Source organism: Scomber scombrus, chromosome 13, assembly GCF_963691925.1.
Source record: "Scomber scombrus chromosome 13, fScoSco1.1, whole genome shotgun sequence".
Lineage (NCBI taxonomy): Eukaryota > Metazoa > Chordata > Actinopteri > Scombriformes > Scombridae > Scomber > Scomber scombrus.
Genome location: NC_084982.1, coordinates 25,731,244 through 25,755,806, shown reverse-complemented (window position 1 = coordinate 25,755,806; position 24,563 = coordinate 25,731,244). Strand labels below are relative to the sequence as shown.

At 36.8% G+C, this 24,563-nt stretch overlaps 1 protein-coding gene across 1 annotated transcript; it reads left to right on the top strand.

The window, feature by feature from the left end:
• Positions 1–894: 894 nt before the first annotated feature.
• Positions 895–24,115, top strand: pms1 (PMS1 homolog 1, mismatch repair system component). Its single transcript, XM_062431639.1, has 13 exons — positions 895–948; positions 3,338–3,484; positions 3,671–3,853; positions 4,491–4,593; positions 5,127–5,290; positions 11,335–11,451; positions 13,837–13,959; positions 14,153–14,293; positions 15,235–16,016; positions 19,667–20,134; positions 21,047–21,174; positions 23,527–23,687; positions 23,776–24,115. The coding sequence occupies exons 2-13, from the start codon at positions 3,353–3,355 to the stop codon at positions 23,974–23,976; spliced, it is 2,703 nt and encodes a 900-aa protein (XP_062287623.1). The 5' UTR covers positions 895–948; positions 3,338–3,352; the 3' UTR covers positions 23,977–24,115.
• Positions 24,116–24,563: the final 448 nt, after the last annotated feature.

Genomic DNA, 24,563 nt, shown 5'->3' with positions numbered 1-24,563 from the left:
AAAATGTAGGGTCAATGAGAAAAAAAGTCCATGTTTTTTGTTGTCATGGCCTCAAAGAGGTAGGAAAAGCAAAGAAATGATTTTTTAAATACTGCTTTCTTGGTGTGACCTACAAAGGGTTAAGTTGATGTGGATCTTCAAATATGTCTCATATACTTGTGACAGCCGTCCCCATCATGGGGTTGGTAGTCAGTCACACGCTATGGGGTTGTTTGTTCCTGTGTTATTTTAATGGAGGAAAAAAAAAGAAGATGTAAGCAATCTTAGAAATGACTTTAAAATGTTTAGTTTCATTTAAATACAACAGCCTAACACACTTCCTGCACCAAGAGAATAAAAACAGGAGAAATCTTTCCTATAAGTGTATTTTAAAATATCCTTATATAACAATATTGTGCATTTTCACCTCTTTTACTGCACTGAGCATCACATCTGGAGGAGTCTGGTCCTTGTTTGTCTTCCTGACAATATTACTGCTCATTTTGCTCTCTAAAAAGAAAAGAAAAGACTAAATATATCACACCATGTATATGTCAACATGTGACAACCAACCCCAACTACATATTACTTACGTATGAGCTTGTTGTATTTCAAGTTTTACAGTAAAAGTACATAAGTATTATGAGTGATGTAGTTAAAGTATTACAGTAAAAGTACATAAGTATTATAAGTGATGTAGTTAAAGTATTGCAGTATTTAATACTAATGTAGTTATAATATTATAGTATTTAATACTTCTTATGTGTATTTCTAATTAAACTTCACGTTGAACCTGCGAGCTCAAACTCAGGGAATTCGTATCCATGGTTACCTCTGAACCCCCCCACGTGTCCCCTCCTGACCAATCAGCGTTCAGCAGAGGGGGGCGGGAATCCGCTGGTTTCCGGCGTGTGGCTCGTGTGTGTTGTTTATGAACGACTGAGCTGCAGGTTAATGGTGCTTGTTTAGGTCAGTATTTAACTATTTATCTTGTTATTGACGTTAATAATCAGTGCAGTAAGAGCTCGTAACCCTTCATGTAAGTGTGCACGATGCTGTGTGTTCATGTGTAACTTAATTAGTGTTAAAACGAGCAGCAGAGCAGGTAGCTAATGTTACTTTGAGCTCTAACGTGGTGTATTAGGAGCTTTATTACAGTATTTATTAGGATCTGTAACGTTTAATCGACTAGTAACTAACAACTAAATTAAGTGCCATCCATTTTTATAAACCAATAATCATTTTTACGTTAATTTTTAAGAAATAAAAAAGTCCAAATTCTGTAGTTCCAGCTTCTAAAATGTGTTTCTTTATTCCCGTGACAGTAAATTGAACAATTAATCGACTAGTTACCAATTATTAAATTAATCACCAACTATTTTAATCGTTCTATAATCATTTTTGAGTAATGTCTTGAGGATAAAATGTCCAATTTCTCTGATTCCAGCTTCTTAAATGTGAATATTTTCTTGTTTTTTTTTGTCTTCTTACAGTAAACTGAATTTTTGTTCATTATTTTCTGACATTTTATAGACCAAACAACTGATTAATCGGGAAGATAATGAAGCCTGGAAGCTCTTATTTGTAAAGTCTGCCTATTTATAATAATAATAATAATCCTTTTCATCTTGAACTTTGGATTTAAGATGTTTAATCAATTAATTGGATTAATTATCAACTATGAAATTAATCTGCAATTATTTTGATAATCGTTTAATCAATTTGGAGCAATTTTATGCGGAAAAAATCATCCAAATTCTCTGATTCTAGGGTCTTAAATGTGAATATTTTATTGTGTCTTTAGTCATCTGTGATAATTAAGTGAATATCTTTAGGTTGTGGACTATTGGTCAGGATAAAACAAGACATTTTATTGCAGCTGCAACGATTAATTGATTGAGTCGGCATCTACTATGATAATTTATTAATCATTTGGAGCCATTTGTGTAAGAATAAAGTAAAAAATTATCTTCTTAAAGCTTCTTAAATCTTTTGAAGCTTATTCACCATTTCCTGACTTCTTAAAGATCAAACGACTAATCGATTAATCAAGAAACTAATCCACAAATTAATAGATGATGAAAAGAATTGGCAGCGGCAGCCCAAGCATTTATAGTATTGACAGTAGTAAATCAGTACTTTATGCAAATGTTTTTTACAGTAAGCGGTAAAGCGACACTCGCAGGAAATGTCCCTCAATGTGTCGACTATTTCAGATTTTTATCAGAGTATTTATAGCACAACTGACACATGTGTATGTGGTTGATTTCCTGTCGGCAGAGTCAGGTTTATAGGTTTCAGCATTTCCTTTGTGTTTGTGTGAGATAAGTTTGGTTAACAGATAAACAGCTACAAGAGTGCAGATCTTCGCCAGCTGTGTCTAGAGGAATGTATAGCCTCAGTTTTCTTTAAATTGCACAGAGTAGTTTAATGGTATTATATCTGAGTGTCCTCCAAGGTTCGCAGATAAGTCTAAACTTCTCAATTTAATCATTGTTATTTGTTTAAACTGTTTTGCAACACAGAAGAGTTGAATCTTACTCAATCGTCCCTTCCAGCCTCCTTACAGTCAAGATAAGATAAGATGTGTCCTTATTGATCCCCCTTGGGAGAAATTCAAATCGACACAGCAGAAAATAGGAAAATGAATAAAATACTATATACAGTAAAATGGAAGATGGCTGCGAAGCTAACAAAAACTGGGATATTATTCATCTCATATCATGCCTATTTTTAGTGGATTATAATATGTCAAGTATGGGGTTAATCTGCAGATGCTGTGGTTCAAAATGAGGCCAAACTTTTCTGTGAATGTCAATTTCTGGGCCACAGTTTGTTCTTATACCAGGTGATTGCTAGAAATGCCTTTTTTTGGCAGTTGTTGAACACTTGTGGCCTCTACTGGCCGGTTAAGAGAAGTGTTTAATTGTCTTAAATGTTCTTATGGCTCAGGGAGTGCTATCTAAATGTCGTTATATTGTTGTCTGACCCTCAATATAATGACAATAAAGCTAAAGCTACTATAAGAGGATCTTGGACATACAGTCATAAATATGTGTATTGAATATTAGGCTGACAGATTATCTCAATTACAACAATTATAACCGTTCTCAACAATACATTCCTATGCATTAGGAGTCGTGAATGTGTTAAAAAACATTTTTCATTCATTTTATGACATAATCTCTATATTGAAATCCTGGATGATGGATGTCTGCTGTAGTTTGAGAAGCCACAGATCTTCACTAACATCTTAAACATTTCTCAAGCTTCACTCCAACTTCATGTCATGATATCGTCCTGACTCAACAACATTCAAACAAACATATAAACTTAACATCAGGCTGTTTTTCTTCAGCAGGTAGCGGGGATCATGAAGCAGCTGCCTGCAGACACCGTGCGGCTGCTGTCCAGCTCGCAGGTCATCACTTCTGTGGTGAACGTCGTCAAAGAGCTGATAGAAAACTCCCTGGATGCTGGAGCTTCAAGCGTCGACGTTAAACTGGTAAAGTGTTGAAATTACTGGACAAAAGAATATGTATTGAAGGATTAGAGGTATTGTCTACAGCAGGATTTTATAATGCAGTTTATTTACCTAATGTATGGAGGGTGTGACGGTTTATTATTGCTGTATTGTTCTCTCAGCTAAAACAATGTACACGACATTGTTGACTTTAATGTCCCATTGTAGGAAAACCACGGCTTGGACCGGATAGAGGTACGTGACAACGGTCATGGGGTCAAAGCTGCAGATACGGCCGTAATGGCTGTGAGACATTTCACCTCAAAGATCAGCAACCACGAGGACATCGAGCAGCTGGAGACGTACGGTTTCCGAGGGGAGGCGCTGGGCTCCATCTGTGCTGTGGCTGAGGTGATGATCGGGTTTAAAATGAGAGCGAGCTGAGTAGCAGTGCTTTGAGATCCAGCAAGATTTAAATTTGACTTTAAATGCAGATTTTAATGGTGCTTTTTAAATACTTTATTTTGGTTGCCATCTGATTGAAACTGAACTGGACTGATGACATGAATCCATTTGGAGAGTTCTGCATTTTTTCTCTATCAACAAAAATACACTATTATTTTTACAATATTGTTATTACAACAAAAACATTACAGTACAAAGTAGAGCACAACCGATATATTGGTCAACCAATATTATCAGCAGTGTTCATGCTGTCCGATATGTACCGATAGATTTTCGTAAAGATATATAGACTTTATTTTATGTATATTTAATCCTTTTTCTTAATTCAAGTTTAATACATTTACTGTTTTAGTTCACTGATGTCATTTCATTAAAATTACATTCATTCTTAAACTCTACAACATCCTTGTTGGGGACACATTAGCCTTTACACTACTAAAGGTATGTGGTTAAATGTGTCCCAGACCACCTCAGAAAGTGGTTTAATGATCGGATCACAGTCGGCTGTCCACTTGTGATCCGATAGCTCGAGACGCATTTTAAAACCGACTGTTAACAGGTTAATCTTTCTGTTTCTCTTCAGGTGACGATCACTACGAAGACAGAGGATGACGACATCAGCACCCAGTACACACTTAACGCCACAGGAGGCATTGTGTCCCAGAAGCCGTCTCACTTGGGTCAAGGTAAGCCATCGTTAACTGACTCCTACTCGTAGCGAGCAACAAAACGGATGACCGCTTTTTAGGGATGAAATGATGAAAAAGAACTTATGAAAGCTTCAATAGCAGTTTTTAAGTTTGTCATACAGCTTGATTAGAAATGACATGATGTGTTTATCTCCACCAGCAGTCATATCATCTTCTTTATCATTATTAAGAAGGTACTCAGTTATTCTAAGGTTGGATTATACTATTAAATTATATCTTTAAATACAAGTCGAAGGCTAGAAGTTGATTTATCAGAAAAAGAGATGCAACACTTTTTTACCTCAAAATATTCGTCATTAAACCAACCAGTTTATTAGCTGATGGACAAGTCTTAAAGATTTATGTACAGGCCCTGATAATGTATATAGCTTCGATGTTTAATATGAAGGTTTGCAGAATAACACACATCTAGACAAGTATGTTTGAGCTCTGTGGTGTTTTTGTTGGTCTAGTTTATCATTTTACGTCTAAACCTGCTTCACATTTCTGCTCTTTGTGTGTTTTTTCAGGAACGACAGTGAGCGTACTGAAGATTTTTAAGAACCTCCCGGTGAGACGGCAGTACTACTCCTCAGTGAAGAAGTGCAAGGAGGAACTGAAGAAAGTGCAGGACCTGCTGATGGCCTACGCCATTATAAAACCCGACTTGAGGCTCACGCTCGCTCACAATAAGGTCAGTCGCTCCTTCGACGTTTCCAGATGTGACAAAGTGAGAAGAAAACTTTTGTTGACTATCACAGGTGAAGAATCTCAAGTTAATATACTGTAAATAAACTTAATAGAAGTTGAAGAGAATACAGAGTGAAAACCATCAAATTTAATACATTTAATTTACACTCGACATGAAATTTACTGTGAAGTTCAATATTTGTGATTTGCAGCCCAATAATCTACCTTTGAGCATCTTTTCACCCTCTGTGGGCTTTAATGGTGGTTGTAAAAAGTTTATATATTTATGGCAGTTTTTATAGTGATTAAAATGTATAATTTCACTAAAATATGGATCAATACACAGCGTTGTCATGCTATTGTCCTTATAAGGGCTCTGTTTGAAACTATCTTAGATTATTTGGATTTGATGGAGGAAACAGACAAACAGCAGAGACTTGTCAGTGTAATCCAGCAGAGAAGTGTTTGTCATGTTGATTATTTTCTCAGTAAACCAATTAGTCGTCTGTTCTTTAAAATGGTGGGGGGAAAAAAGTCGATAACTGTTTCCTAAACCTGAAGGAGACGTCTTTAAATGTCTTCTTTTGTCCCGACCAACAGTCATCAATCCAAAAAACACTCAGCTTGCTTTCAGTGAAGATTAAAGAATTGAAGAATGAATCAATTACCAAAGTAGTTGACGATTGATTTTCTGTTAAGCGACTAATCAATTAATAAACTAATTGTTTGCGGATCTGTTATATATCATTTAAGATAATTCAACCATGAATCAAGCTGCTGATCTTTCCATAAAGAGGAAATAATATTTTTTATAAGCCAATATATTGTGTGTTTGATACTAAAAAGATAAAGATTTTAATTGTCTGTACGACTACATTTGTTATATTACAAAACATATAAGAACATATAAAAACCTCTCTCTGAAAATCTGTGGTTGGTTACTTGAATTTATTTATTTTGACCATGTTAAAATAATAAAATAAAAATACATAAACGACAAATAATAATTCAATGTTTGACAAGGGCGAAGGATGAAGTCTAGTCATAACCCTTATTTAAACTTTATCAATCAAATCAAAGCCAAAAACAACACAAGAGAATAAAGACTACAATTAGCATAAAAACAACACAAATAGTAAATGTTGTAATATGTGACGTTAAATAGTAATAATCTTAGACTTCATACCTGCTCATATATTCAGTACACAGTGCAGTACACACAGTGGCCACTAGGTGTCCTCATCAGTCTACAGATGACTGAACATCACTGGCTGCTTTTTGTCATCATACACAGAGAGGCACACATGATATCTGGTAAGGCACTTTTTAAATAAATAAGTTATCCAGATAGAATAACAACTTAAAAACAACAATTATAAACTAACTTTTCCCTTTATTAAGTACAATCTGTTAAAACTAAATCAGCCCTGCAATAAATCTCCAGCTTCATGAAGGTTATAATGTTAAATGTGTGTTGATTTAAAAAATAAAAACTACATTGGACAACACTGAGAGATGTTTCTAATATTTGTCTAATAATTGTGATTAATTCAAATTGTCCGTCCCATTTATATAAACTATTAAAACACAAATATAGTTCAACAGCACCACAAACTACAGCCTCCATGCAGCATCTCATTTTAACCAGATTTAATACAAACTGAGCATTATAACTCAGATTAATGTAGGATTTATAACAGAGCAGTTATATTATGCTGCATTAGCTTAATGTAGATATAAAAGTGTATTGTACTTGTACTGTACAAATAAAAATGGTATGAAGAGAGAAAAACATGCATAAAAAATGAGTCAAATCAGAAAAAGAAGAGCATTATGTCACATTACTCACACCCGCCTCGTCTTTATTCCTCTCACATTTATGTGATAATGCTAAATATTGCATGCATTTCTGTGGGTGTTTTTAATTCTCTTAAATGTAAATCATCTTCTCTGTATTGAAATTCAAAGTGTGCACTGCTTCTTTTTTTCCTTTTGTCAAACGTGTAAAGAAGCTCGTCGGATAAATTATGACTCAAACACCCTTCTGAAGACACTAATTGTCTGCAGCCTCCTGTTGTTTTGTTGTCAGCGCTCATGCGAGTCACTGAGCTATGAAATTGTTGCTTGTAATGGAAAAATATTCATTTGGCTCGTTTGAAACAATTTTATAAACACGTCGACTGAAGCTTTTATTGAGCCGAGCGCCGACAGACAGACCTGACATATGGCGACGCTGTCAGGTTAGTGAGTCTCTGCTCCATAAAGTCACTTTACTTTAAATAAAATCTACAATAAATGTAATTATTAAGAAGTAATTATGAGTTTTAATTGTCGTGCATGTGGCTCACAATCACATTAGTGCATTGTTTGGTTGCAGAGAAAATATGCATTTGAGTAAATTTTATTATAGCTAATTATAACAGCATTTAATGCAGCTTATAATGTTAAATGATGATAATATTGATGCCTTCAGAACATTCAAACTCATCTGGGTTTCTGCTTTGTGTCTTTATACTTCATCTTAGTCATGAAAACACTCTGAATAGATACATATCACACAAATATATGCTAGTTTTTAGGTTAAATCTGGTATAAAACAGTGTTAATTAGTATTTAATATATGTATTAATGTTCAGGTGACGATAAGAGACTTCCTGCTACAGTGATCCATGAAGTTCTTTTACTGGCATTAAAATGATGCACAAATAAAATCTGTCTTAAAGTTATAATAAAATAAATAGCTGAAGTGCATAAGGATGCAAAGAACTACAAACCCCTTTTCAAAACACTTGTTAACCTTTTAAATGGAAGACATTAAGTGCTGCTGCTGCTGCTCTGTTTGCAACATCTCTGCAAGACAAAGGTGCCGGATAAGCAAACAGCTGTGAGCATCTTTTAGTTAATAAATGCTACTGGACTAATATAGATAGATAGATACTTTATTGTCATTGCACATAAAATACAATGAAACTTTGTTTAGCATTCTCATCCCAGCAGCATACATGAAAATAAATATGTATATAAAAATATATGTATGTAGATATTACATTATGCTGTGATTAACTAGTAAAAAAAGATAGTGTGATGTATTTGGAGGGAAAAAACAAGCATCACGGTTTCAACTTTCAGCTGTTAAAGAAACAATAAAATCCATAATCTATCAGGGAAAAAATGCATGTAAACAACAGATAAAATTGACCAAACACCAGACTAAATTCACTTTATATAGTCTGTAATAGTCTGTAATAGTTATAATTATAGTCTTAAATGAATGAGATGTTTGCACTATTTGTGTCATTTCATTACATCATTAAGACTTAAACATTAAGACTCTCGCTTTATTTACAGTTTGCAATTAAAAAAACGATGTAAATTGCTTAAAATGAGTTCATAAAACGCCCCTTTTTAGAGGATGGAAACAGTCAAACTAACTACTTGATTGTCGGATGAGGTCGTTGACAACACGCATACCAAAGCAATGCATCATATCCCACAATGTCCACTTTATATTTGCCAACTTTAGGAATGATTAATCATCATTTATCATCAACTTTTAACCACCGGTCGTCAATTATCTTGAGTTATATTGGAGGTTTGCATGCTTTCGGGTATGAATTATGTCAGTTATCATCATGTTTTTATTATTATTATCTGTTCCCTTGGTTGCACAGGATGTTTTATGCTTTTTGGGGCACACAATAAAACAAAAAAAAAGTGAACAAAAAAAAGGCCCTAGTAATTTCAGTTTGTTCCATTACATAAGATTAGATTAATCAGCAGTGGAATTATTCAGTAATTAGACATTTCCATCCCCCTCCTCCTCTTTTTTTTTTTTCTTTCTCTTTCTCGACTGCAGCTAAGCATAACTGTCAGGTGCCCCAAACACAAATATGGCTGACTGTGAACTCGGATTTGGCTGATTATGACGCCTGAGTAAGTTGCTGAACACAGCTGCCGACTTCTTATCCCCAGATTCGGTTTCAGGCTGCGGCCAGTTTGTACACAGAGGCGTGTAGGTGGCGGTGGGTCATGGAGAGAGAGAGAGAGAGAGAGTGAGGAGGAGAGGAGGAGGAGGAGGAGGAGAGGAGGAGGGGGGCACACGACCACCACCACCACCACCACCGCCGCCACCATATAGCTTTCATAGAAATCAGTTTCGAGGTTGTCTATTTTGTACAATCAGCACTCAGTTGCCCCCCTATCCTTTATCTCGAACTCTGCTATTCGGCCAGTGTCGTGTTTCACGGCTTCTTCGAGAACTGTTTACAGGAGTGATCCGTTTACATGCGCCAAATTGCGTATTTAATAGCTGAGACATGCCCTGCAGCAGTGGAGTGCATGCTTTAGGGAAATCAACACTCGGAGGTAGGTGGGTGGAAGAGGTAGGGAGGGGGGGGTTATAATCACATGGAGACACAAATGACAAGCCTTCCCCCATGAGTGTCAACATATTTTATATATCAAAAATATTTCCTGAGCTTTTTTTTTTGGCATTAAAGCAGTTTCACACATTTCATAAGAAGCTGGAGTTGTTTTTGAGTTTTAATTGTGCTTCAAATTCATGATAAAGTAAGTAATCATGAATTAACCCTCTATATACTGGTCATATTCTGACTCATAATTCTTTCTACAACAATTCAAATTAAGAAATTCTCCCAATTAGTCATTAATAAATGTTTGATTAGTGTTATGGAGAAAAACAAGACATTCACAATCACTTTTTCATGCTCTAGGTGAAGATTTTCTACAATATGATGAATATAATATGTTTGAATGCTGATTGTGTATCTGTGTATCAGCTGCACAAAAATCTAAAATATTATTTTCATTTTTGTGTACTTTAGGTCACATTAGGAAAAGTCCACTTAAAAGAAATGTGTATAGGGTGTTTTTAAAGCTCTCAAATGTAAAAAAAATTGGTCAGATTTGACCCTGAACAGCATGTAAGGGTAAAGTAACTTAACTTCTGTCATAGCAGTATGATTGCTTTTAATATTGGTTCATCTGTCAATTATTTGCTTAATTAATCGATTAGTTCTGTGGTGAAAATGGTGTAAAATGTTGATCATAGCCCAAAATAATGTCATCACATGTCATGTTTTGTCATGTAAGACAGAAAATATTCACATTTAAGGAGCTGGAACCAGGTTATTGTACTTTTTTCAAATAAATGTCTCCAAACGATTAATTGACTGATCAAAATACTTGCCAAGTAATCAATTAATTGTTACAGCTCCACTAAAATTGCATGTTTTGTCCACAGCAGTCCGTAACCTGAAGATATTCAGTTTACTATCATAGAAGACGACAAAAAAAGCAGAAAATATTCACGTTTAAGAGAATTTTGACTTTTTTTCCTTTTAAAAAAATGACTCCAAATGATTAAGTGATTATCAAAATACTTGGCAAGTGATCAATTAATTGTTGCTACTCCACTAAAATGTCATGTTTTACTATCATAAGTTTACTATCATAAATGACTCACATTTAAGACGCTGCAAACAGAGAATTTTGACTTTTTTTGTCCTCTTAAATGAAGACACCAAGTGATTTAATTGATTGATTATCTAAAATTTCACAAACCAGATATTTTAAGATAAGATAATAGAATCCTTTATTAGTCCCTTAAAGAAATGAAACAAAACAATTGATCAAATATCAATATAATTGGCGATTAATCGACTAATCATTGCAGCTCTATGTAGATTAATATATCATTGAAATCTGTGGCACAAATCATAGTTTATAAAGTAGTTGTTATAACTTAAATCCCTTTTAATTTTTACTTAAACACAATAAAAGATGGTTGACGCCGCCGTAAGAAGTCGACTTTAATCCATTAAACTTTAAATTGAACATGAAGAATATCAGTTATAGAAAAACTAAACTTTTGAGCCTTAAAACTGCAGAGTATCTTTTATCCGGCTCCGGATATGATGGCGGCTCGGTGGCCCAGTTTCTATCCTGACAGGTGTTTATGTAAGTGTGTGTAAGTGTCGCCTGATGTGGACTCATGGAAGTTCGACCGGTGTCGTATTATTGTTCCAGGTGGTGGTTTGGCAGAAGGCCAAGGTGGTCGATCACCGGAGCGCCCTCCTCGCTACGCTGGGGCCCGGCGTTGTTGCCAACCTGCTCCCTCGCCACCATCGCCAGGAGCAACCAGAGGTGAGTTAAGGGGTGTGGGTGTGGGGAGGGGGGGCGAAAAAATGCAGAGAAGAAAAAGAAGTTTGTTATATCACAGTATAATAATAAAAAAAAAGGTTTACCAGGTTTCTAGTTTCACTGTCAACTGTTATTTTTATTGTTTCACATGGGCCGTCGCTCAGCCCCCCCTCACTCTCCCCTCCCCCCTTGGACAAAGTCACCTTCGAACGTCGTAACAAGTGATGCGGTGAATGTGAAGAGACCGCATGGCGCGCGCTGCTGTCTGACGAACGAGCGTCACAGGCACACATAGCAGGGCCGAGCTGGCACGCGGCCACATGCTGCCCGTTCCACCTCGTGCACACACCTTCCATTCTTTGCTCTCATACTGTGGCTCCCATGCCCCTTTGCCCTTCATTATGGGGCCAATATAGCAGTTTCTCTTCAAAAGAAACACCACCCACCCCTCTTTTAAAGAAAGCTCACATATTTTAAGCCTCATTTTAAGTTACAAAAATCTTAAATGTGGGATTTTTTTTTGCTTGTTTGACACTGAAAAGTAGCTGAATACGTATTTAAAAATAAAGTAATTTGCACTGGAAATAACTTGACGCCGCCTCTTATTTGTTTTAGGTCTAATTTAACTGTCAGTGCTGCATTAAAAGCTTTGTTAAGATGGATACTTTTTGCAGAGCAAATGAAAGCACGCACGTTATACTCGACCGTGAGCTAATAACCTCATCATGAACGCCTGGTCTCAAGCCAGCGAATGTGGTCAGGTTGGTGGCTGGCCAACTATTCCCCTTGCCCTTTTCTCTTGAGTTCTTTCCTGATGAAGAGTGAGTGATTTTGGTTAGCTAAGCTTCGCCGTGCTGATTGTAATTGAATTACTGTTGAGCAGTAACTTTTCTGCTTGGTCACGGTAGGTGTCATGTGGCTCGTACCTGCTGCCAGGCTCCCGACTAATCTACTCTGACAGATATGGAGCAGCCCTTTTCACCCCTGTTTCTCTCTCATTTTTCCCCTTTGTTGTTGTTATTTTGCTGCTGCACTTTGGTGCCCGGTTATGAGAACAACCTTTCACCTTTCCCTCTTACTCCCTGTAGCAATGAAAGGAGAACTTTCTCTCTCTCTCTCTCTTTCTCCTCCTCCTTGTCCCCAAGACCAAAGCTTTTAGTGATCAAGGGAGAGCCAGGTTGACAATTTTTCACCGGGGCCTCGCTCAGGGGAGAGTTTGCAGGAGCTATTCCTTCTTGCAAGAACAAAATGTGACACTCATTTTTGGCAGCATGACTACGCATAGTCCCTTCAGGGCCAGAGGTGCTATTCGTGCTCTCATAAAGTGACCCTAATGAGCAGAAATAGAGAGAAGCATATGTGCCCCGACCTGAAACAGCAGTTCATTTATTAACTTCATTGGCGTGCGTTGCTGCTAATAGTGAGCTCGAGGCCATGTGGAGAAAAGAGAGAGAGAGAGAAAGAGAGAGAGAGTACAAAAAACTCTCACTTACTGCCTGCAATCTGTAGGACATTAATAGCTTTCCATAATTTCTTACAAGCTTACATTCATAATGGAGTTTTAAGTGCGATCGTTGAGTGTTTTTTTTTTTTCTTTCTTTTTTGTCGAGTCATCACTTTTAAGCTCATGAGATCTGCCTCAGGCGGGATTCTGGGTGAAAGGTCGTAATATATGATGCAAAATGTTTAATAGAAAAATACCAGCTGGTCCGGTGCCGTATTCATAGTGACGCCTGCTGCTAGTAGATTCGGCATCTCCTGTTTCATTACCAAGTCTCAAAGAGTTACACAGAAGTTTGATATTTTTCAGGCGTCTGAAAATGTCGAAGGAGTCGGATGAAAGTGGTGGAAATAATAATGTGTAGCTACTGACTGGCTCGTCCTCGTTATGCCATGGCGGTGTGTGTGTGTGTGTGTGTGTGTGTGTGTGTGTGTGTGTGTGTGTGTGTGTGTGTGTGTGTGTGTGTGTGTGTGTGTGTGTGTGTGTGTGTGTGTGTGTGTATCTCTGTGTGTGTGTGTGTGTGTGTGTGTGTATGCGTGGTATGCCGCGAGCGCTGCCAAGTGCCTGTTTGCTTGTGCACAATCAGAATTAATGGCTTTCATTCCCAGCTGTGCGGGGCAGTGGACTGGATCAACCGTGTCATCTTAATTGAAAATGTAATGGTGGCAAAGTTTATGTAATGTCCAGGTTTTAAAAAACGAGCGGTTACACTGTCGGTGCCAGCACCGGCCGCTGAGCGTGCCAGGTTAAAAAATGTTTGCATAGGCATTTTACAAACTACAAACTACCCTCTAGCCAAAATTCACTGTATCTTTTTATGTGATGTCTTCTTTCTGCTTGTCTTGTGTTGGATTATTAATATTAACTTTATTTTACATTTTATTCAGGTTCTTTTAGATGGTTTCTTTCCCAAACCTGGAGCAGATTATTCTTCTACAAGCACCTCCAGCCCTGATAAAACATTCATATTTGTCAACAACCGGCCCGTCCACCTTAAAGAGATAATGAAGGTAGAGTCATTTTGCATAAAAAGTCAATAAAAATAATATTTTTTGTGTCTTATATCTTTATTTCTTTATGTTTCCCTACAAACTTGACTGTGTGTTGACCTAAAGAAAGTCAAAACTATGAATATTTTTGTGTCTTATATCTTTATTTTTTTCTGTATTTCCCTATAAACTCGACTGTACGTGGGATCGTCAGATATTACGTCAACACTACAACGCTCAGTATCCAGATGCCCGAAATCGATATCCCATCCTCGTGCTTCAAATCACTGTTTCACCTTCCTCAGTGGACGTCAATCTGACACCGGACAAGACCCAGGTTCTCCTTCATAACAAGGTAGCTGTGAAACTTAAGCTTGATCAGTTGAACATGTGGTTTTTTTGGGGGTTTTTCTTTTACAGTCACAATCTGTTGTTCAGATGTGTTATCGAGCTCCTCAATGTCAGTGTTTTTTTCGAGCGTCATCCAGGTTTTGTTTTCATCGAGAGGAAATAATTAAAAAACCTCCAGCTTAGAAGATGTTATCGGAGAGATTCACTGTTTTTCCAAGTCTGTCAAGTTTGTCTTGGTGTAATAATTCCTCCTGTTAAGATACCATCCGTTAAAAGAGAGACTTAAAATGCTGCCAACTCACATCTGGACAGGGAAAAGATATGAAAACTAGTCTTTGGGCTAATTCTGGCATATTTACAGCAACAAATAAACTAATAAAATAATGTAAAAACATAAGAGATCCCTTCATTAACTGTCAATGTTGGTGATTCACAGCCCTCTTTCCATGTATGTTTTGCAGGTAAGTTCTCAAGAAGTTTATCTGAAGATTGAATGAGTTAGTCAAATCAAGACTATCTTCTAAAATAAGTGTTTTTAGTATAAAATCTCTTCTTTTAGCTACTATTCCTCCACTGCTACTCAACAAGTTAACACAGTAGGGAAACAAGAAAGGGGGAATTATGTGCTAATAAGCTTCTAACTTTGGAAGATATCCACTTTATTTGACTAACACAGGTGGCTTAAACCATATATATGATTCAGATAAACCTTTTTTGAGCAGATTTTGCACAGTATTAAGACTAAGGATTTTTTTCTCCATCACTTACATTAAAAGCTCATTAGGAGTGAATCTTTTAATGGTTTATTAAGAACAGGAGAAATTATTACAGCAGGAAAAACCTAATTTTAATCTTCAAATGGACACCTGACTAATGTTTTAAGACTTATCCATCAAAGGGAATGTATAAAAAATGTTTTCCATGTTTGATCTGTGTGACATTTAGGAGGCTGTGCTGATTGCAGTCGAGGATTTGCTGGTTTCTCTGTATCAACCCAGCAGCGACCCCCCACCGGAGGATCAGCTCCTCCATGAAACATCTCCTCCACCATCCAGTCCTCTACAGACTGATGCTCCACCACCAGACAACGAGAGGAGTGATATGAGCGATATCACTCCCAATGATCATGGTGGTGATATCCTCGAAGATGCACCTGAAAGCTGTGACGCAGATCTATCAGCAGCAGCGAGCGCCGATGTTTCACCGAAGCCTCAGACCTCCATGAACAGCTCCTCGTCCTCCATCGCAGAGGACTGGATCGTCAACCAGATCCCAGGTGGGCTCGAGTCTAACTTTTCTCTCTATGATGATGAATTGATATCAACAGCGAGCAAATCCCCTGAGAAAGGTGAGGACTCGTTAGATAAGCTATCAGCCGAGGATTGGAGCAGAGGGACGGCTCTGACGGACCCGGTGTCTGGAGAACCGCTTCAACCCATCGCGATCCACCAACCCTCAAAGCCCAATCACTCGGACTCGGACGATAAGAATCAGAGCGGCTCGAATAAAAAGTTTCAATTCAACGTCATCACGGAGAAGCGGGCGGCTCTGACGGCATACGACCTGATCAGCAACCGCGTGACGAGGGCACCGCTGACTGCCGCCGCGCTCTTCGAGAAGGAGGCCAGAGCCGAGATCCTGAGGGAGAAACCCGCAGCCAGCCTGCAGGATATCAGCGTCGCCGTCCACGAGAGATGGAAAAATCTGAGGGAGGAAGACCGTAAGAAGTGAGTTTTCCAGACCTTCACCTTTCCAAGCAGTTGTTTCCATTTCTTGTTATTTGCAAGGCAGAAAGAGAGAGAGAGGAAAGAAGAGGAGAGAAAAAGGAGGAGGAGGACCTGACCTGTCATTTACATGTAAAAAAGAAAAAAAAGAAAAGTCCAGCCTGGAAATTTGGTTGATATTATGAGCTGTGTTTCTAATTTCCAGACAACCGTTCCTAATGGCCGGTTAGGTAGAACAACATTTTCCACAGTGAAAAAGGTATCACTGATGATGAAGTGTCCTCTCATCCAGACACTTCTCATGTCTCAGATTTTACTCACTCAGATTTTTGTTAAAACTTAATTTACCTCCCTGAACTTCAGTTATCACTTATCCGTTATATACTATTCAGGAGTACAATTTAACCCCTTTTTTTACACTTGAGAGAAGAAAAAACACCTTAAAAACTTTTCTTTTAGCCAAATATTTGATGACTCATCCTAAAGTGACCCAGAATATACAAAAAATGGAAATATTTCAACGTTCTTGTGTAGCTGATACACATTTTTGTTGAGTATTTGACTCATATTTATCCAAAAAAAGGTAATTTATTCACATTTAATATCATTAATTGAATGTGTTATGTTGTGTAAGTGTAAATATCCCATCAAAAAAGAGTAAAAACTAAAATATAAACACTCTCTGCTCTTTGAAAGCTTCATAAAGGATTAAACACCAGTTTATTAATGACTAATGAGGTATTTATGAATGATTTGAGCTTCCAAAACAATCTATAGAGACTAATTATGAGGGGATGCTGTCAAAAGCCCAAATATGAACCATATCTGATGTAATGATTTAATAGAAATCGACTGATGAAGCGATAATCCGCCTCATTTCTAATTAGAGATGTCACCGTTTACTTTTTAAAAATCTCACCTACACTTACTTCATAAGTGGGTTTGGAGGAGGAGCGACACATAGTTGGCTTGTCAGGAGCAGATTTGGCAGGGAACAGATGGAGGTAATGAGCATTTTGTGTTTGACCTTTGCTCCCCTCGAAGGAGTCAAAGGATTTACATTAATGAAGGGAAGACAAGGGATGGAGTCATTTAGAGGAAAGAGGAAAAAAAACAAACCCCAAAAAATAACAGAAAAACAAGGTGATCAGATGAATGAATGTCGACTTCTGGTAGAATATTTAGTCACTGGTTGTGTCCTCATCTGTGGTTAGTACTCTGATCCTTTATTTAAGTGCAAGTAATAGTACAAAAGTGTTAAAATACTTAATTAAAGTAAAAGTAAAGTAGTATTATTAGCTTAATTTACACATTTTAATGATTTTTATGTTATTATAACAAGAAAAAAACACTTAAATATAACTTATGATATTTTATATTATTAATATGGAAGCATTAGTGTATAAGCAGGATTTTATTGTCATGGCTGCTTAAAGTGAAGAAAGTTTTATTCTACTGTATACACAGGTCACTCCAGTGGTTCCCAAACTAAGGTACAGGCCCCTCCAATGGGTCGCAAGATAAATCTGAAGGGTTGTGAGGATGCAGCGGTTATTACAACGTCCTTTTCGTGTTATAACAAGATGATTTCGTGTTATAATTAAATGCTTTTCTTGTTATTATTCGATATGTTTCTTGTAAAAAACGGAATAATCTGGTATCTAATAATAACAAGAAAATATCTCAGAATAACACATGAAATAACATTTAATATAACATGAAAAGTTATAAATGTTAAAATGAGAAAAGTTCCTTATAACAAAGAAAATATCAAAACAGTGCTGTAGTTTAACGAGAAAGGGAAGAAAAAATTCAGTTTTTTTCGCTCATTTTTTTGGATTTATTTGGTGAAATATTGGATGATTTGAAAAGTTACTGAAATGAAACCATGTGAGATGTTTTAGAGGGGAAACGTCTCTTTGCTTAAAACTCATAAACATCAGAAACATGATGAGGAAATAACACTAAAACACAGATTTTATACAAGACAAACACCTGTTTCATCTTAAAAAGTGTTGTTTTTATTTAAATTATATCATCAAATGCTTTTTATATGAAATGCTAATCTAAAAACTAGTAACTAAAACTGTCAGATAAATGTAACTGAGTAGAAAATACAATATTTAAGCACGATATTTGCCTCTAGGTTGTCAGAAAATGAAAATAATATATAATACTTGAGTAAATTATACTTAGTTACACTTCATAACTACTCTCTGTTTGCTATATATCCACCATTTTATTTGGGTGTGCACAAGAGTATGAAGCACCATCAAAAATGTCACAATGCAACGTTAAAAGGAGCATTTCAAAGATACAATAATGGCCGTTATTCGACTCCAGCGCCGACACAAAATGAATACGAGGAAGTGAGCGTCTAAAATCTGGATTTTCTGCTCGAGATCGATCAAACTATTTAGCGTCTGTATTGATTTGGGTCGCCGTCATTGTGTCACTCTGCAGGCTCGGTGGACACGCTGAGCAGCTCTTTACCTTTCAGTCTGTCTATTGGATCAAAACCAACTCTAAAAAAGAGGCACGCGGTCATTAATAACCTCTTTAAAAAAAACTGCTCCGTGCACCATTATACTGCACTGAAAGCGCGTTCAACCCAATTATGTTGAAGTATGATTACTGCGTACCAATTTAAAGTAATTGCAAGGTTGGAAAATGTGTATCAGCAGTACTTGGGGCCTTATATAAGGTATGGAAGAGTGTATGGAAAAAGACATCTGTTTAAAATCCCGCCTTGCCGTACAGCTGTCTTTAACATGAAATAAGATGTGGCAAGTACAGGACTTGGCTTCTTTCACCGCCACTGTTAAGTGGTGTACCACTTCTAGGAATTACACAGTTCACGAAACAGGTTATTTGAATAATGGGGTGCTATGTCAAGCCTTAATGCTTAACATATGAAGATGCATGGAAACATGAGTTGTCAAGTACCTATTTTGCTAAGGAAAGCACCCTATATATAAACATATAAAGTCCAATATCATGTTCTCAGTATGTACAGTGGGAATAAGCTGGTACTCAGTATCTAAATCCTTACGTAACAACATACTGTAGTATTTTCTAAGTAGACAGCAACAGATGGCAGCTCAGCAGCTGTGCAGATCAGGCATAACGCTGCATATAAAGCAAGTTAAAGGCCTGTAATTAAAGCATCTGAGCTGGTTATTAATGTTAATAAGGATAAACTCTCCAGTCAGCAGTGATTTGGTGATTTTCAGGTTAAAACTGAGCTGACGTCTATGTTTTATATCAGTGTTTTATTGACTGTATTTGACTGTGAAGCAGATTCAAACTATATCTTCAAAGTCATTTAAATGACTTTGAACTAAACTAATAAGTAAAAGTAAGTAATACCTCTAGAAACACAAAACAAACAACAAACTGGGTCATCTACTATAATATGAAATACTCAATATCATTCCAAGTAAACATAGGAATGAAATGGACGAGTAGATTGATTTTGGGGGGTTATAAGTAACTTTTATAGATGTTTATAAAACTTCAAATACCTTTTTAAATGTTGGGTCATCTTTTACCTGACAGTGTTTGTTTGGATGTGAGTTTGGAATAACTTCACTAACAAAGAAGCAAGTTAGTCTCTACTGTTGTATCTGCTGTAACTCTGCTGAACTCTGCAGGTATGAGGACAAAGCAAAAAAACACCTGGAGCACCACGACCACAGGACCAAGTTGGCCTCTGCTGAAGGTCCCAGAGAGACGAGTGGGAGCGCCCCGAGAGGCCACGCGCAGGGCCAGAAACGCAAGGCCCCGCTCTCCAACCAGCAGCTGCTGGACGAGCTCTTCTCCGCTCAGCCCCAGAAGAAGATGAGGAGCCCTCCGTCTAAACCCTCACAGCCCCTCCCCTGCAGCGTGGCTGCCCTTCGGCTGCAGCTCCAGCGCCTCTCATCCCAGAGCAGCGCAGCACCGCGGGGCCTCCGTCTTGTAAACCGGCTGGCCTCTCAGAGCGCCTGGGTCATTTTATGTGGTCAGAGGCTCATGTTGTTAAACCCATTTCGAGTGGAGGAGGCCTTGTTGTTTAAGAGACTTCTAGAGAATAATATACTTCCAGCCGTGAGTCTGCAGAACCCTATACAGTTAACAGATGGGTAAGGTATCACTCTCTGCTCCCCTGCAAAATTCCTATGCTGTCAGTTGTTTTCCTTTTTGTGGGAAACTGCACACTCATCCAATTTCTTTACATACTTAAGAGGATCTGATAGACACCATTACCAAGAAAAACAAATCCTAATCCTTGGCTTCTTACCTAAATACTCAGATACTTCAGTGAAAGTACCAAAACTTTATTACAAGTAAAAGTACTTCATTTAAAACTCTACTTAGGTAAAGAAATATTATCAGCTAAACTTACTTATAGTATTAAAGGCACTTCGCCCCTGTGACTGATATAAAACACATAATAAATTACATATTTAATACTAATGCTTCAATGCATAAGCAGGATTTTACTGTTGTGGTTGCTCGAGCTAGTTTGAGCTACTTTACATACAAAATTAGTCCAGTGGTGGCCAATCTATGGTTCTGGTGACCTCCAAAGGGTCACCAAATACAAAGAAAAAGTTATTTTCTCTCATTTTTCACTTTTTTTGGTGAAATATTGGATCATTTGTTATTGAACAGTTGTTGAAATGTAACCATGTGATATGTTTAGAGAGGGAAATGTGTCTTTGGTTGAATTAATAACAACTTAAACACATCTGGAACTCTGATTTTATACCAGAACTTTCAGGAGAGTTTGTTTTTTATAATCTCATCAGACGCTTTTTATGTCTAATGTTAATCTGAAAAGTAGCTTGTATCTAAAACTGTAGTCAAAAGTACAATTTTCTCTAAATTGTATTGGAGTCAAAGTATAATGTAGCAGAAAATGGAAATACTCAAGTAAAGGACCTCAAAAACTCTACTTAAATAGAATAACTGAGTAAATGTACTTAGTTATGATTTACCACTGCTGTTATCTTTTGTATGTTAAGTATCTTTGTCTCTTTTCTCTTTTGTAGAAACCTGGGAGCTGAATATGTTGAAGCTTTGTGCAACATGGAGAAACAAAGTCCTGAGCTCAACGGACAGATGTTCATCTCCGATCCTCGAGTCGTGTCTAACGGGTTTAAAATCAGACTCGCTCAAGGTATTCCTACACAATTTTTATTTAAGTCCAACGTGTGTGGGATTAATTGAACATTCCTGCTGCTAATTATGTGACACATTCTTCTAAATCACACAACAAAACAATTCCTTAATCATACGACTGGTTTAACTGGTGCTGTGAAACACTGGAGAACAACAGACCAGTCAGAAAATAAGCTTTTCTGTTCTTGTGTGTTTGAGTCACGCTGTTTAAAGGTCTCACTTGATCGTACTAGTTTTATTTCACTAACGTTTGCCATCATTAATGTCAAAGTTCGACACTTTGTCACTTTAGAAATGTCAAACGTACAGTCTCGGATAAATGGATTATAGTCAATTATTCCTGACAGTTTCTTGTGTGTCGGATTAGTTTGGATAAGACAAAATATTCACATTTATCCCCCCCCAAAAGAATCATGCAGAACAATGAATCCTGATCCATGAAAAAACAAAGAAAACAATCATATTTTTTCACTTATTTTGAGGCTTTTTTGATTTCATAAAGGATTATGAAACATTTTCCAAATATCAATATGGTTGGATCATTTTAGTAAATCATTCACATTTACCACAACATCTTTATTACTATAGCACATTTCAACAAGAAGAAGGCAATTAAAAGTGCTTTATATAAAACATAAAACATAAAAATGCATCTGGATAGAATATAAATGCAACACATGGCAAAATAAAAGGACATTTAAACAAGCTTAAAAGTGTTAAAGATCAAATAAAATAAGACATATAAAAACAAGACAATACAAAGTTACAGTAAATTTGATAAAAGATGTGATAAGACAACTTCTGCAAATTATCCACATTGACCAAAACAACTGTATTTGGACGTATTCAAGGGTTAAAGTTTAAAAGATATCATTGAACTTAATCAATATTTAAGTAATGAACACATTTATTCATATTAACCCCTTTATAGGACACTCATTGAAGTACTTGGAAATTCAAAAATTCAACCTTAGAGAGTTATTGGGGAGATATTACATGATTTTTATTTGCTTTTGTAACTTTTTTCAAGATTTTTCATTTTTATGTTGCAAATCAAAGTCAATAAAGTTACCATATATGGTTCTTCACTGATCTAGGGTAAAACATTTCCCAAAAAGTCTTTATATAAAAAGATCCACAGGCATGGGGAGGCTATTTGGGATGTTTACAGAAGTTACCAAATATAGTTATTCGCCTGTTAAAAGGGTTTAACAAGAATCTGGTGGCTTTAAATAACTAGTTAGAGTAGTATAATGAGTATAATTAATCAAAAAACATCAGTTATTTATACAAAAATGTAGTTTCCTGGCTCTTATGTGTCCAATAAGCTTCATATTTTAGGGAAATCATGTTTGTGGTTTAAATATTTGGCAGATAAAAATGACATTAGTGTAATTTAACCATATTTTCACATTATAAGCAACTAAATCAAAAGTAAAGGTAATGTAAAATTAAACCACTATACCCGTCTGGAGGCGATAGTGCAGTTAAACTTGTTTTTGCCAGATTTCTTCATCGTCATCATCATTATTAAATATTATTATGACATTATTTCTCTGGGTTATACAGTGTCCTGCGAATGTTGGTTGTTTTTGTTACTGGAATGGTTCACCTCAGTTGACATTGGCTCTCTGCCCGACAGCGTGGTCTCACAGTAGGTTCGTACCCCAGTGTGCAGGTGATGAGAATGGTTGCCCTTTAAGAAATTCAAGGAATTTTCATTTGGCACTGCCAGCCTCGGTGGGTGTGCATGAGACTGGAGGTAGAGGCGTATATGTAAGATTTGGTTTCGTTGCTGAAATCTTTAGCTGAATATCTAGGATTGTTTAAAATATGTGATCTTTATTGTGACTTCTGACATATAAAATTGATAGATTTCTTACAAGTTAAACAACAAATGTCAGTATGGAGGTAAACATGCTGTAAAAAAAAAAGACATTTCTTACTGACAGTTGTTGCTCTCTACATAAATATTTAATAGCACATGCACTGGAGTCTGCAGCCTCGCACAAGCAACAGAGCCAACACAGAAGTATTATAACTGTCTTTGAGTCTCGAGGGTTTTTTGGTTCATTTTTCATCCAAAGTCATGTATCAGAAATATAAATTGTGCATGATTTCCACTATTTCCTCATGAAATGAGAAGCTATCATTCTTCCACCCTACAAGACAACTTCCTTTCAGTCTTCTGGGGCTTCTATTAGTCATTTAACACTCCATTTGGCCCCTCGCTTGTTTGACTTGGTCATCAGTCCGGCCGTAAACCACAATATTTATTTATTATTCTTTCCTGGAGATAGTAGTAGCGTCTGGAGTATATGAATCCTTGTTTTCTGCTTGTTTTGGCCAGGCCTCACGTCAGCCGAGAGACATCTGGAAGTGACAGCTATGGCAGACTGCGTGCCTTTCCTCGGCGTGGAGGACCTCAGGGAGATCCTGACTGCAGTTCTTCACAGGAAGGCCAGCACTGTGCAGGAGTGCCGGCCACTTAAAGTCACAAACTACCTACAAGTGAGACACGCTATGAGTTGTATGAAAGTACGTTAGGTCGTGGCTTTGTTTGATTTTAATTAAATGTTTTGTGGCTTCTTTTTGAAAGGGTGAAGCAGTTCGATTGGCCCGTCAGCTGCCGACACATTTAACCAGAGACGACGTGCAGGAGACGCTTCAACGGATGGAGCAGCAGCTTGATGAGAACAACCGGACTTGTTTTCATGGTCGACCTTTTCTACAACACCTAACTGACGTCCCGTCTACAGACCAAGAAGCTGAGGCTCTAATCAAACCTCTAGAGCTGTGAAAAAGACACAAACACCCTTTTTTTAAAAACCACTGCAATATCAATTAACAGCTGTGTCGTTTTTATGCAGTAGATTATGATTTCAGTTCAGCTCTGATTCTGTACAGCTATGTTTCTAACAGAGTTTAATAAATGTATGTTTCCATATTTGTACTTTGGTGAAGTTCGTGACTAATTGTGTTAACAGTGAGTAGTTATTTTTAACACATATGACACCACAGTTTACCTGTAATAAGAAAGGTCTCCAACAAATATGGCTTCGAGGATGCAGCTCCTTTAGGGCTCAGCCAATAAGGAATACAATCGATAAGTAATAAGAAATTGTAATGAGAGTACTGATAAATGAAAGATACATTCAAAAAGATAAATTAGGTGAAAGGCTATTTTATTGATCAAAACTGTGATAAATGTTCCAACATCACACACTAGCTTATTTAATGTTTATCATGGTTGAGTGTGATTATATTACGGGTTTTTTTTATGTTTATATGCACAAACATCATATTTTATATTAACTTGCATATTTTCTGTAAACTTTCAGTTATAATTGGCTTTTTCGCGTTGGTTTATTTTTTTAACTTAAAAAT

Coding starts and splice junctions, on each gene's coding strand:
- pms1 (XM_062431639.1), top strand. CDS start 3,353: ATGAAGCAGCTGCCTGCAGACACCGTGCGGCTGCTGTCCAGCTCGCAG. Junction 13,960..14,152: donor ACCTTAAAGAGATAATGAAG/GTAGAGTCATTT, acceptor TGGGATCGTCAG/ATATTACGTCAACACTACAA. Junction 21,175..23,526: donor TAAAATCAGACTCGCTCAAG/GTATTCCTACAC, acceptor TGTTTTGGCCAG/GCCTCACGTCAGCCGAGAGA.